The sequence below is a fragment of the Triticum urartu genome, chromosome 1, assembly GCF_003073215.2.
Source record: "Triticum urartu cultivar G1812 chromosome 1, Tu2.1, whole genome shotgun sequence".
In the NCBI taxonomy this organism is placed as follows: Eukaryota; Viridiplantae; Streptophyta; class Magnoliopsida; order Poales; family Poaceae; genus Triticum; species Triticum urartu.
Genome location: NC_053022.1, coordinates 253,580,453 through 253,595,339, shown reverse-complemented (window position 1 = coordinate 253,595,339; position 14,887 = coordinate 253,580,453). Strand labels below are relative to the sequence as shown.

Genomic DNA, 14,887 nt, shown 5'->3' with positions numbered 1-14,887 from the left:
AAAAATCCGAAAACAATAGACAAAACTTTTTTAAATGTGGTTGAACATCAACGTATGTTATAACCTGTAAAATTTCACTTACAAAAGACATCTGTGTACGCCGGTACACCACAAAAACAAAATTCAGGACTCAAAAAGACGCATTTGGAGCACTCACTTCTGTTTTTTCGGCTCAGACCACTATGGATACCTTTTTGTGGCGAAATTTTGCAGGATTTTAGAACACTTGTTGATGTTCGTCAGGAAAAAAAATCATTTTTTTACAATTTTATCAGAAATTGCTGTTCATGCGGGTGCACTATGCTACAAACCTGTGGAGAACTGGGCAGCAATTTGTTTATGGCAAGTTTCAGACTCGAGTAAAATATCAAATAAATTCCGGTAACTAACTAGATAAATTACATGGTGAAATAAGTTGGTCCTGAGAGTTGCAGTAAAATTATCCTGATGCCTTTGTTAAGCTTAGGGCTTCCTTCTCTGCATCTCCAGCCTTCTTTTCTTCTCTCATACGAGCCCTTGACAAAACGTCGGTCATATCTAAGTTCATAGGCATAGCAGCTTGCAGCAGTTGAATGAAAGTTTCAACATCCTTGAGATCACCTTCGTCTCCAAGATACTTGAGTATCATCTCAATCATCGCAGGCCTCGGGATCCAGCCGCTCCTCGGAGCGTAAACACAAAGGGCATTTTTTGTCAACTCATAGGCTTTCGCAGCATCACCTTTCTCAGCATAGCCGATTGCCACGATGGCCCAACTGCTCGAAGGAGGCATCTTTCCCTTCTTCAAGAAGTCATCCAGCAGCGCTTCGGCCTTGTCCAGCATGTCCTTCTGTCGGTATCCAGTGATCAAGACATTCGGAACATGGAAGTCGAATGTGTTTTCGCTCGACTCCCACTCTTTCAACAAGGCCTCAGCTTCTTCAATTTCATCAAGTCTCACAAGCATTGCAAGCATTGTAGTGTAGTCCTTATTAATATGCCTCTTGCAGTTTGACATTTGGAGTGCCCACAGCCTCTTCACCTCTGACTTGTCCCCCAGCTGGCCGTAGAGGGACATCAGGTGGTTGTAGGTATCTGAATCTTTTATGTCAATTTTTGCTTCTGCTTTCTTTAAGGCAGAGATTGCCTTCTCCCTTAGGTTGCCCTTAATGTAGTTGCTCGCCGCAACGGCATAGGTATTCCAATCGACTACAATTTGAGGCTCACACTCCATATCTTCCAGGGTGTTCTCCATCCCGAAAAAATCTGCCCGTGTGCCATAAGAGTTTATGCAAATTCTGTAGCTGAAGTTGTCAGGCATGATACCACTCCTTTTCATCTCTGCTATCACTGAAGGGACCTTCTCATGCTGTCCTATGTTAGTATAGAGGCCCATGAGGTTGTTGTAGGGGAGACTGCAGAACACAAAACCCAGCTCTTTCATCTTCTGAAAATGAGCCAAGGATTCATCAACCATGAGTTCTCGTGTGTAGCAGTTCAGGAGTGCACCGTAGGGTTTCTCCGTCTTATCTTTATCAGGCAGTTGATTGAAATAGGCTTCTGCTGCTCCGATTCCACGAACTTGACCGATCAAATCCAGGTGAACAGCATGATCCTTTGGCAAAAATCTGACATGACCCTTAGCACTCATCCATTCGGAGACCTGTGCAAAGTAAAGGTTTGGAAAGAAACTGATGAGGCATTTCAAGGGTATGCAAAATACCCCATAATTACTAGCGACAAACTATAGGGATTAGGCCTTGATTGGATTGTCGTTTCTAGCGCTTTTGCCCCTGTAAAATATACAGACCACGATCCGTCGTTTTGATTCTCAGGTGAAATTTGCACATGGCAGGTAAGATACACTTGGAAAACAAATACAGGTGTATAAAAACACACCGATTCCAAGCATGGCCTTATTATTATTTTATAAATACTTCAAGGGTTTAATGGCTTACATGCTGCAAACCCCTGGTTGCCATAGTTTGACGTTAACTCTAAACATGAATGCAGATGCAGGTTAACTGGCGCAGAAGTATTTTAACTACAGACCACATTGAGTTAAAAATAAAACACATGCCAGATTAAACTCCTCATTCCACTAAACTTCAAGTCTGTGACATACGGCAGATAAAAATAAATTGAACACGACATCCTCTTCTTTATACACCATGTGCTACTGTTCCGTACTCGGATCATCTAGTCATGCAAAGTCATAACTCATAACATCTAAGCAATGAGTCGAAAGGAAATCTTCCTTGCAGTTCTTTCAACGCCTCTTTGGATTGTAAGATTTTCATAGGTATTTTGGTTCTTAGAACTGGGTTGCCAAAATCCTACGTGATACATTCGATGTACCCAATTCCATATGAATCTCCACATGAACTTCCGTTTCCCCATTGAGAAGTCCAAGTATCCACGTGATTATGCAGCATGGTAACAATGAGAAACATATCGGGTCACCATCTCAGAAATGTCCTACTCGCATCTGTCAGTGGCAGGGAACTTCCCGCATTTCTCCGCAAGAGATAAAGGGGCGAAGAGAACCATGGGAAGCTACTGCCGCATTTCATCGAATAGCCGACGGGCAGCTAATGGGGCACGGGGAGGGTAGTACCTCGAGGGCCTGGCGGTGGCGGCGGCGCTTGCGGAGCTCTTTGACGATGCGCTCGAGCTCCACGGGGCGGAGGCGGTTGCGGGGCTTCTCCGCCCAGCGCTCGATCTCCGGCACCAGAAGCGTGTCCGGGTGGCCCAGCGGCCACAGCGTGGACTGCAGGCCCGGGGGTCGCCGCGGCGGCCTCTCGGCGCTGTTGGAGGGAGGAGAGGATGCGGCGCGCACAGGGAGGAGCAGAGGAGTGGGATTGTGGGGACGGACTCGGCCTTGGAGAAGCCTGCCGCGCCCCAAGTGGAGAAGGCGGCGCCCGGCGGCGAAGAGGGAAGAGGAGGCCATGGCTTGGGGTTTTTTCTTTCCCTTTGGCTACTTGGGTTTAAGGAAAGTTTGTTTGCTTCAGCATCAATAGGAGCGGTTTTACGTTTTACTAAAAAAATATCGCGTTTCTTCTTTTAGATGTCAACTTGACTAACTAACATAAAGAATGTTTTAAATTTCATAAATCATGGCGTGTATTGAGAAAATATTAAAGCCTGTCTCAATATACTACTTTAGTAATAGTAAAAAAAAAGATATGCATAAACCCTAAAAAGGGTTACACCTTGAAAATGGTTACATTTTAGGTATCATGATAAGAAGCACCGTAAAATTTGATCTTTGCCCAATATTGAGGTTTTCGGTTTGATGTGATGATTACTTTATGTCAACAATAAAAAGTGATCAAATATTTGAAAACTATGTAAACAAAGGCAAAACATGTGCATTTATCAGAAAATTAGATTGGGTTCTTTTTTCACAAAATAAGACATAAATTGTTTGGCATTACATGGATTGTGATAATACCATTGAAACCATTACTTTGTATGTTTTGTAGTCTAGTTTACTAGCTTAACACGTCTATAGCACATATGATATTATTTTTCAAACAAGCCATGATACTATGGTGCATTATCTCTTTTTACATTATTATTAAATACCAGCCTCTTGGTTCAAAAAGGCACTTCTTAGTGAGGTTTTCCGCATAATATCTATATGGTGGTGTGTGTAGTAAAAATTTATTGAGATTCATCAAGTTATTATAGTTTTCATCATTATAGTGTGTGTGTGTGACTAGGAAACGTGCGTGTCTGGTTATATGTGTGGCATGTGTGAGCTCACTTTTTTATGTGATATATAGATAGAGTAGAATTTACAATATATATTTTTGGAATCTATAACTCCCGAATAATGCTATATTTGGCAATCTCGTCCTGAACACCCTTGTTGTCGTTGGACCGCCCGCACATATCTTGGCGCACGCGAACTCGCCACGTCATCCCAGCGACTTGTTCGCGTCGAGGCGAAGTCTCCCGAACGCTCCCTACCCCCATCTGCCTCATCCATTTCTCCTGACTCTCCTCACACATCTTGTGTGTCGAGCACCTGAGCATGAGCTCGATCCCGAGTGACCCAGCCGCCTCTCCCTCCGACGTCTGGTGACCGTCGGCGAGCGTCGCGAGATTCCTTCTAAGCCACCCCATGCCACTCCTCTTTTCTCTTGCTCAGATATTCGTTGAGGGTGGTAGGGATGGCGACCTGCAGAGGCGGGCAGCTGATCCGTCTCCAATGTATCTATAATTTTTTTATTGTTTCATGCTATTATATTATCTGTTTTGGATGTTTTATATGCATTAATATGCTATTTTATATGATTTTTGGGACTAACCTATTAACCTATAGTCCAGTGTCGGTTTCTGTTTTTTCCTTGTTTTAGAGTTTCGCAAAAAAGAAATACCAAACGGAGTCCAAACGGAATAAAACTTTCGCGATGATTTTTCTTGGACCAAAAGACACCGAGGAGAGTTGGAGTGCAAGTCAGAGGAGCCTCGAGGCGGCCACAAGGATGGAGCCCCCCCCCCCCCGACCTTGTGGGCCTCTCGTAGCTCCCCTGACCTAATTCTTCTGCCTATATATACTCTTATACCCCAAAAACATCCAGGAGAGCCATGAAACCACTTTTCCACCGTCGCAACCTTCTGTACCCATGAGACCCCATCTTGGGGCCTTTTTCGGCATCCTGCCGGAGGGGGAATCGATCACGGAGGGTTTCTACATCAACACCATTGCCTCTCCGATGAAGCGTGAGTAGTTTACTTCAGACCTACGGGTCCATAGCTAGTAGCTAGATGGCTTGTTCTCTCTCTTTGATTCTCAATACCATGTTCTCCTCGATGTTCTTGGAGATCTATCCGATGTAATACTCTTTTGCGGTGTGTTTGCCGAGATCCGATGAATTGTGGATTTATGATCAGCTTATCTATGAGTATTATTTGAATCTCCTCTAAATTCTTATATGCATGATTTGATATATTTGTAAGTCTCTTCGAACTATCGATTTGGTTTGGCCAACTAGATCGGTTTTTCTTGCAATGAGAGAAGTGCTTAACTTTGGGTTCAATCTTATGATGTTCGATCCTAGTGACAGAAGGGGAACTGACACGTATTGTATTGTTTCCATCGAGGATAAAAAGATGGAGTTTTCATCATATTGATTGAGTTAATTCCTCTACATCATGTCATCTTGCTTAATGCGTTACTCCGTTCTTTATGAACTTAATACTCTAGATGCATGCTGGATAGCGGTCGATGTGTGGAGTAATAGTAGTAGATGCAGAATCGTTTCGGTCTACTTGACACGGACGTGATGCCTATATTCATGATCATTGCCTTAGATACCGTTATAACTTTGCGCTTTTCTATCAATTGCTCGGTAGTAATTTGTTCACCCACTGTAATAACTTCTATCTTGAGAGAAGCCTCTAGTGAAACCTATGGCCCCCGGGTCTATTTTCCATCATATAAGTTTCCGATCTACAATTCTAGTTTCATATTTTCTTTCTTTTGCAATCTTTTAATTTCCGTTCCATAAACCAAAAATACCAAAAATATTACTTTACCATTTATCCATCTCTATCAGATCTCACTTTGCGAATAACCATGAAGGGATCGACAACCCCTTTGTCACGTTGGTTGCAAGTTGGTGTTTGTTTGTGCAAGTATTCGGTGGCTTGTTGCGTAGTCTCCTACTGGATTGGTACCTTTGTTCTCCAAACTGAGGGAAATACTTATGCTACTTTGCTGCATCACCCTTTCCTCTTTAAGGGAAAAACCAACGCAAGCTCAAGAGGTAGCAAGAAGGATTTCTGGCGCCGTTGCCGAGGTGATCTACACCAAGCCAAGACATACCAAGTACCCATCATAAACTATCATCTCTCCATTCGCCTCTTGTTTTCCTCTCCCCCACTTTTAAAATAATTTTCGAAAAGATTCGCCTTTTCTTCGCCCCTCTTCCGTTCGTCTTCTTCGCTTGCTTTTTGTGTGCTCGTGTGTTGGATTGCTTGCTTTGTCACGATGGCTCAAGATAATACCAAATTGTGTGACTTTTCCAATACCAACAACAATGATTTTATTAGTACTCCGAGTGCTCCCGATGCTAATGCGGAATCTTGTGAGATTAATACTACTTTGCTGAATCTTGTTATGAAAGATCAATTTTCTGGCCTTCCCAATGAAGATGTCGCATCCCATCTTAATAATTTCGTTGATTTGTGCGATATGCAAAAGAAAAAAGATGTGGATAATGATATTGTTAAGTTGAAGTTCTTTTCGTTCTTGCTTAGGGATCGCGCTAAAACTTGGTTGTCATCTTTGCCTAAAAATAGTATTGATTCATGGAATAAGTGTAAAGATGATTTATTTCCAAGTACTTTCCTCCCGCTAAGATCATCTCCCTTAGGAATGATATTATGAATTTTAAGCAACTAGATCATCTCCCTTAGGATGAAATTGATGATTAGAAATTGCCCTACTCATGGTTTGAAGTTGTGGATGATTATGCAAAACTTTTATGCCGGATTGAATTTTGCTTCTAGAAATCTTTTAGATTCGGCCGCGGGAGGCACTTTTATGGAAATTACTTTAGCAGAAGCTACTGAACTCTTGGATAATATTATGGTTAACTATTCTCAATGGCATACCGAAAGATCTTCCACTAGTAAAAAAGTGCATGCAATTGAAGAAATAAATGTTTTGAGTGGGAAGATGGATGAGCTTATGAAATTGTTTGCTAGTAAGAGTGCTCCTATTGATCCTAATGATATGCCTTTGTCTACTTTGATTGAAAACAATAATGAATCTATGGATGTGAATTTTGTTGGTATGAACAATTTTGGTAATAACGCGTATAGAGGTAATTTTAATCCTAGGTTGTTTCCTAGTAATTTCTCTAATAATTATGGTAATTCCTACAACAATTCTTATGGAAATTATAATAATATGCCCTCTGAATTTGAGAATAGTGTTAAAGAATTTATTAGTTTGCAAAAGAATTTCAATGCTTTGATTGAAGAAAATTTGCTTAAGATTGATGATTTGGCTAGGAACATGGATAGAATTTCTCTTGATGTTGATTCTTTGAAACTTAAATCTATTCCACCTAAGCATGATATCAATGAGTCTCTCAAAGACACAAGAATTTCCATTCATGAGTGCAAAGAAAGAACCGCTAAGATGCGTGCTAAGAAAGATTGGTTTATAAAAGCGTGTTCTTCTAGTTTTCGTGAAAATAATGATGAAGATCTAAAAGTGATTGATGTGAATCCTATTGAATATTTGTTTTCCAATGTAAATCTTGATAAATATGGGACTGGAGATGAGTCACCTTTAGCTAGAAGGTGTCCCAATGATTCAAAGTTTTTAGATCTTGATGCAAAATTTGATAAAAGTAGGATTAAAGAGGTCAAAACTTTAAGTAGCAATGAACCCACTCTTTTGGATTTCAAGGACTTAAATTATGATAATTGCTCTTTGATAGATTGTATTTCCTTGTTGCAATCCATGTTGAATTGTCCTCATGCTTATAATCAAAACAAAGCTTTTACTAAACACATCGTTGATGCTATGATGCAATCTAATAAAGAAAAACTTAATTTGGAAGTTTATATTCCTAGAAAACTTTATGATGAGTGGGAACCTACTATTAAAATTAAGATTAAAGATTAATAATGTTATGCTTTGTGTGATTTGGGTGCTAGTGTTTCCACGATTCCGAAAACTTTATGTGATGTGTTAGGTTTCCGTCAATTTGATGATTGTTTCTCAAATTTGCATCTTGTGGATTCCACTATTAAGAAACCTATGGGAAGAATTAATGATGTTCTTATTTTTGCAAATAGGGATTATGTGCCTGTAGATTTCATCGTTCTTGACATAGATTGCAATCCTACATGTCCTATTATTCTTGGTAGACCTTTCCTTAGAACGATTGCTGCAATTATTGATATGAAAGAAGGAAACATTAGATTTCAATTCCCATTAAAGAAAGGCATGGAACACTTTTCAAGAAAGAAAATTAAATCGCCTTATTAATCTATTATGAGAGCCACTTATGGATTGCATGCCAAAGATGATAATACTTAGATCTATTCGTGTTTTTATGCCTAGCTAGGGGCGTTAAACAATAGAGCTTGTTGGAAGGCAACCCAATTTTATTTTTGTTCTTGCTTTTTAGGTCCTGTTTTGTTTTGAATAAATCATATAGCCTCTGCTTAGATGTGGTTTTGTGCTTTAATTAGTGTTTGTGCCAAGTAAGACCTTTGGGATAGCTTATGGTAATAGTTGATTTGATCCTGCTGAAAAACAGAAACTTTTGCTCCCAGGAGATTAGTTTCAATTTTTAACAGAAGCACAATAAAATACTGATTCTTTCTGAAGAGGACTAATAAACAAATTATCTAGGACTTCCTAATTTCTCAGAATTTTTGGAGTTACAGAAGTATTCGAAATCTCCAGATTACTACAAACTGTTCTGTTTTTGACAGATTCTATTTTTCGTGTGTTGTTTGCTTATTTTGATGCATCTATAGCTAGTATCAGGGGGGTATGAACCATGAAAAGGTAGGAATACAGTAGATATTACACCAATATAAATAAAGAATGAGTTCACAACAGTACCAAAAGTGGTGATTTATTTCCCTATACTAACGGAGCTTACGAGATTTTCTGTTGGAGTTTTGTGTTGTGAAGTTTTCAAGTTTTTGGTAAGGATTTGATGAATTATGGAATAAGGAGTGACAAGAGCCTAAACTTGGGGATGCAAAAGGCACCCCAAGGTAATATTCAAGGATGTCAAAAAGCCTAAGCTTGGGGATGCCCCGGGAAGGTGCTACCTCTTGAGCATGTGTTGGTTTTCCCTTGAAGAGGAAAGGGAGATGCAACAAAGTAGCGTAACTATTTCCCTCAGTTTTTGAGAACCAAGGTCTCAATCCAGTAGGAGACTACACGCAAGTCGCCTAGTACCTGCACAAACAAACAAGAACCTCGCAACCAACGCGATAAAGGGGTTGTCAATCCCTTCACGGTCACTTACGAAAGTGAGATTTGATAGAGATAATAAGATGAATATTTTTGGTATTTTTGTTGTATAGATTGAAAAGTAAAGATTGCAAAATAAACGGCGACAGAAATAGCTAGTTGACGGGAAAATAATATGATGTAAAGTAGACCCGGGGGCCATAGGTTTCACTAGTGGCTTCTCTCGAGATAGCATATATTACGGTGGGTGAACAAATTACTGCCGAGCAATTGATAGAAAATCGCATAGTTATGAGAATATCTAGGCATGATCATGAACATAGGCATCACGTCCATGTCAAGTAGACCGAAACGATTCTGCATCTACTACTATTACTCCACACATCGATCGCTATCCAGCATACATCTAGAGTATTAAGTTCATAAGAACAGAGTAACACATTAGGCAAGATGACATGATGTAGAGGGATAAACTCAAGCAATATGATATAAACCCCATATTTTTATCCCCAATGGCAACAATACAATACGTGCCTTGCTGCCCCTGCTGTCACTGGGAAAGGACACCGCAAGATTGAACCCAAAGCTAAGCACTTCTCCTATTGCAAGAAAGATCAATCTAGTAGGCCAAACCAAACTGATAATTCGAAGAGACTTGAAAAGATATCAAATCATGCATATAAGAATTCAGAGAAGAATCAAATATTGTTCATAGATAATCTTAATCATAAACCCACAATTCATCGGATCTCGGCAAACACACCGCAAAAATAATTACATCAAATAGATCTCCAAGAACATCGAGGAGAACTTTGTATTGACATCCAAAGAGAGAGAAGAAGACATCTAGCTAATAACTATGGACCCGAAGGTTTGCGGTAAACTACTCACACATCATCGGAGAGGCTATGGTGTTGATGTATAAGCCCTCCATGATCGAATCCCCCTCCGGCAGATCGCCGGAAAAGGTCCCCAGATGGGATCTCACGGGTACAGAAGGTTGCGGCGGTGGAAAAGTGGTTTCATGGCTCCCCTGGATGTTTTCAGGGTATAAGAGTATATATAGGCAAAAGAAGTTGGTCGGTGGATCCACGAGGGTGGGGGCCGCGCCGCCCTACCTCGTGGTCGCCTCGTTGCTTCCTTGACCTCCACTCCAAGTCTCCTGGATTGCGTTTGTTCCAAAAAAGATCCTCGCGAAGGTTTCATTCTGTTTGGATTCCGTTTGATATTCCTTTTCTGCGAAACACTGAAATAGGCAAAAAAACAGCAATTTGCACTGGGCCTTCAGTTAATAGGTTAGTCCCCAAAATAATATAAAAGTGCATAATAAAGCCCATTAAACATCCAAAACAGATAATATAATAGCATGGAACAATAAAAAAACTATAGATACGCTGGAGACGTATCAAGCATCCCCAAGCTTAATTCCTGCTCGTCCTCGAGTAGGTAAATGATAAAAACAGAATTTTTGATGTGGAATGCTACCTAACATAATTTTTAATGTAATTCTCTTTATTGCGGCATGAATGTTTAAATCCAAAAGATTCTAGACAGAAGTCTAATATTGACATAAAAATAATAATACTTCAAGCATGCTAACCAAGCAATTATGTCTTATCAAAATAACATAGCCAGAGAAAGCTTATCCCTACAAAATCATATAGTTTGGCCATGCTTCATTTTCATCACACAAAATGCTCCCATCATGCACAACCCCGATGACAAGCCAAGCAACTGTTTCATACTTAGCCTTTTCAAACTTTTTCAACTTTCACGCAATATATGAGCGCGAGCCATGGACATAGCACTATGGGTGGAATAGAATATGATGATGGAGGTTGTGTGAGAAGACAAAAGGGGAGAAAGTCTCACATTGATGCGGCTAATCAACAGGCTATGGAGATGCCCATCAATTGATGTCAATGCAAGGAGTAGGGATTTGCATGCAATGGATGCACTAGAGCTATAAATATATGAAAGCTCAACAAAAGAAACTAAGTGGGTGTGCATCCAACTTGCTTGCTCATGAAGACCTAGGGAATTTTGAGGAAGCCCATCATTGGAATATACAAGCCAAGTTCTATAATGAAAAATTCCCACTAGTATATAAAAGTGACACAATAGGAGACTCTCTATCATGAAGATCACGCTGCTACTTTGAAGAACAAGTGTGGAAAAAGGATAGTAACATTGCCCCTTCTCTCTTTTTCTCTCATTTTTTCTTTGGGCCTTTTTCTCTTTTTTATGGCCTTTTTTTCGTCCGGAATCTCATCCTGACTTGTGGGGGAATCATAGTCTCCATCATCCTTTCCTCACATGGGACAATGCTCTAATAATGAAAATCATCACACTTTTATCTACTTACAACTAAAGAATTACAACTCGATACTTAGAACAAAATATGACTCTATGTGAATGCCTTCGTCGGTGTACCGGGATATGCAATGAATCAAGAGTGACATGTATAAAAGAATTATGAAGGTGGCTTTGCCACAAATACAATGTCAACTACATGATCATGCAAAGCAATATGACAATGATGGAGCGTGTCATAATAAACGGAATGGTAGAAAGTTGCATGGCAATATATCTCGGAATGGCTATGGAAATGCCATAATATGTAGGTATGGTGGCTGTTTTGAGGAAGATATAAGGAGGCTTATGTGTGATAGAACGTATCATATCACGGGGTTTGGATGCACCGGCGAAGTTTGCACCAACTCTCGAGGTGAGAAAGGGCAATGCACGGTACCGAAGAGGCTAGCAATGATGGAAGGGTGAGAGTGCGTATAATCCATGGACTCAACATTAGTCATAAAGAACTCATATACTTATTGCAAAAATCTACAAGTCATCAAAATCAACCACTACGTGCATGCTCCTAGGGGGATAGATTGGTAGGAAAAGACCATCGCTCGTCCCCGACCGCCACTCATAAGGAAAGCAATCAAAGAACACCCCATGCTTCAAATTTGTCACACAACGTTTACCATACGTGCATGCTACGGGACTTGCCAACTTCAACACAAGTATTTCTCAATTCCACAATTACTCAACTAGCACAACTCTAATATTACCACCTTTATATCTCAAAACAACTATCAAGAATCAAACTTCTCATAGTATTTAATGCACTCTATATGAAAGTTTTTATTATACCCAAAGCAAATTAATGCACTCTATCAAGAATCATATTAGGTCTAATTTCATAACCAAAGCAAATTACCATGTTGTTCTAAAAGACTCTCAAATTAATATAAGTGAAGCATGAGAGATCAATAATTTCTATAAAATAAAACCACCACCATGCTCTACAAAGATATAGGTGAAGCATTAGAGCAAAATTATCTAGCTCAAAAGATATAAGTGAAGCACATAGAGTATTCTAATAAATTCCGATTCATGTGTGTCTATACAAAAGGTGTGTACAGGAAGGATGATTGTGGTAAACTAAAAAGCAAAGACTCAAATCATACAGGACGCTCCAAGCAAAACACATATCATGTGGTGAATAAAAATATAGCCTCAAGTAAAGTTATCGATAGATGAAGACGAAAGAGGGGATGCCTTCTGGGGCATCCCCAAGATTAGGCTTTTGGTTGTCCTTGGATTTTACCTTGGGTTACCTTGGGCATCCCCAAGCTTAGGCTCTTGCCCCTCTTTGTTCCGAAATCCATCAAATCTTTACCCCAAAACTTGAAAACTTCTCAACACAAAACTCAACAGAAAATATCATGACCTCCGTTAGTATAAGAAAACAAACCACCACTTTAATGTACTGTAATGAAATAATTATTTATTTATATTGGTGTTAAACCTACTGTATTCCAACTTCTCTATGGTTCATACCCCCCGATACTAGCCATAGATTCATCAAAATAAGCAAACAACACACGAAAAACAGAATCTGTCAAAAACAGAACAGTCTGTAGTAATCTGTAGGTTTCGAATACTTCTGTAACACCAAAAATCCTGAGAAATTAGTAAATACTAAATAGTTTGTATGTTGATCTACTTCAGTTGGAATTAGTATTTTATCCCTCTCTGGTAAAAAATGAAAATTATTCTCGTAAGCGCAGACTTTCTGTTTTTTCAGCAAGATCAAATAACAATCATCCAAGAAGATCCTAAAGGCTTTACTTGGCACAAACACTAATTAAAACATAAAAAAACACAATCATAACATAGGATAGATGATTTATTTATTACTAGACAGGAACAAAAATAAAATTGAGTTCCCTCCCAACAAGCGTTATCGTTTAACGCCCCTAGCTAGGCATAAAAGCAAGAATAGATCTAGGTATTGTCATCTTTGGTATGCAATCCATATGTGGCTCTCGTAATATATTCATAAGGTAATTTAATTTAATTTCTAGGAAAGTGTTCCATGCCTTTCCTTAATGGAAATTGGAATCTAATATCTCCTTCTTTCATGTCAATAATTGCACCAATCGTTCTAAGGAAAGGTCTACCAAGAATAATAGGACATGTAGGATTGCAATCTATATCAAGAACAATGAAATCTACGGGAACATAATTCCTATTTGCAACAATAATAACATCATTAATCCTTCACATAGGTTTCTTAATGGTGGAATCCACAAGATGCAAATTTAAAGAACAAACATCAAATTCACGAAAGCCTAACACATCACACAAAGTTTTTGGAATCGTGGAAACACTAGCACCCAAATCACATAAAGCATAGCATTCATGATTTTTAATCTTAATTTTAATAGTAAGTTCCCACTCATCATAAAGTTTTCTAGGGACAGAAACTTCCAATTCAAGTTTTTCTTCATAAGATTGCATTAAAGCATCAACGATGTGTTTAGTAAAAGCTTTATTTTGACCATAAGCATGAGGAGAATTTAGCACGTATTGCAACAAGGAAATACAATCTATCAAAGAGCAATTATCATAATTAAATTCCTTGAAATCCAAAATAGTGGGTTCATTGCTATGTAGAGTTTTGACCTCTTCAATTCCACTTTTACCAATTTTTGCATCAAGATCTAAAAACTCCAAATCATTGGGACGCCTTCTAACTAAAGTTGACTCATCTCCAGTCCCATCTTTAACAAGATTCATGTTGGCAAACAAAGATTTAATAGGAGACACACCAATCACTTTTAGACCTTCATCTTTATTATCCTCTAGATCTTCCGGTTTAGCGGCCATCTTATTAACTAAGGTGGCTTGCTTATTCGAAATTTGGCCTACTAAATTTTCAAGATGGGCAAACTGAGATTTCAAACCATAGAATTCCTTAGATATATCATCAAACTCTTTATTCATGTACTCCATAAAACCTTTTATTCTTTAAGCTCATTTATGAAGAAATTATTATGCTCAAATTGCAAAGACATAAAGCTTCTAACGTTGTTCTCAATTTCTTCCAACCTTCTAAGGTGAGGATCAACGCTTTTAGGCAAGGCCATTAGGGCAAGCAGACACACAAGAGACAAGTGAAAGAAGGCGAACATAAAAAGGGTGAAAAGAAAAGAGGCGAATAAAACGGCAAGGGTGAAGTGAGGGAGAGGAAAACGAGAGGCAAATGGCAAATAATGTAATGCGAGAGATAAGAGTTTGTGATGGGTACTTGGTATGTCTTGACTTGGCGTAGATCTCCCCGGCAACGGTGCCAGAAATCCTTCTTGCTACCTCTTGAGCATGTGTTGGTTTTCCCTTGACGAGGACAAGGTGATGCAACAAAGTAGCATAAGTATTTCCCTCCGTTTTTGAGAATCAAGGTATCAATCCAGTAGGAGATTACACGCAAGTCGCCTAGTACCTGCACAAACAAACAAGGACCTCGCAACCAACGTGATAAAGGGGTTGTCAATCCCTTCATGGTCACTCACGAAAGTGAGATCTGATAGAGATAATAAGATAAATATTTTTGGTATTTTTGTTGTATAGATTGAAAAGTAAAGATTGCAAAAT

The 14,887-nt window shown here is 39.2% G+C and overlaps 1 protein-coding gene across 1 annotated transcript; it reads right to left on the bottom strand.

The window, feature by feature from the left end:
• Positions 1–318: 318 nt before the first annotated feature.
• Positions 319–2,976, bottom strand: LOC125505962 (pentatricopeptide repeat-containing protein At4g21705, mitochondrial-like). The gene is made up of 2 exons (XM_048670859.1): positions 2,597–2,976; positions 319–1,642 (listed from the first exon to the last, which is right to left on the bottom strand). The coding sequence occupies exons 1-2, from the start codon at positions 2,927–2,929 to the stop codon at positions 440–442; spliced, it is 1,536 nt and encodes a 511-aa protein (XP_048526816.1). The 5' UTR covers positions 2,930–2,976; the 3' UTR covers positions 319–439.
• Between the last annotated feature and the right edge of the window lie 11,911 nt (positions 2,977–14,887).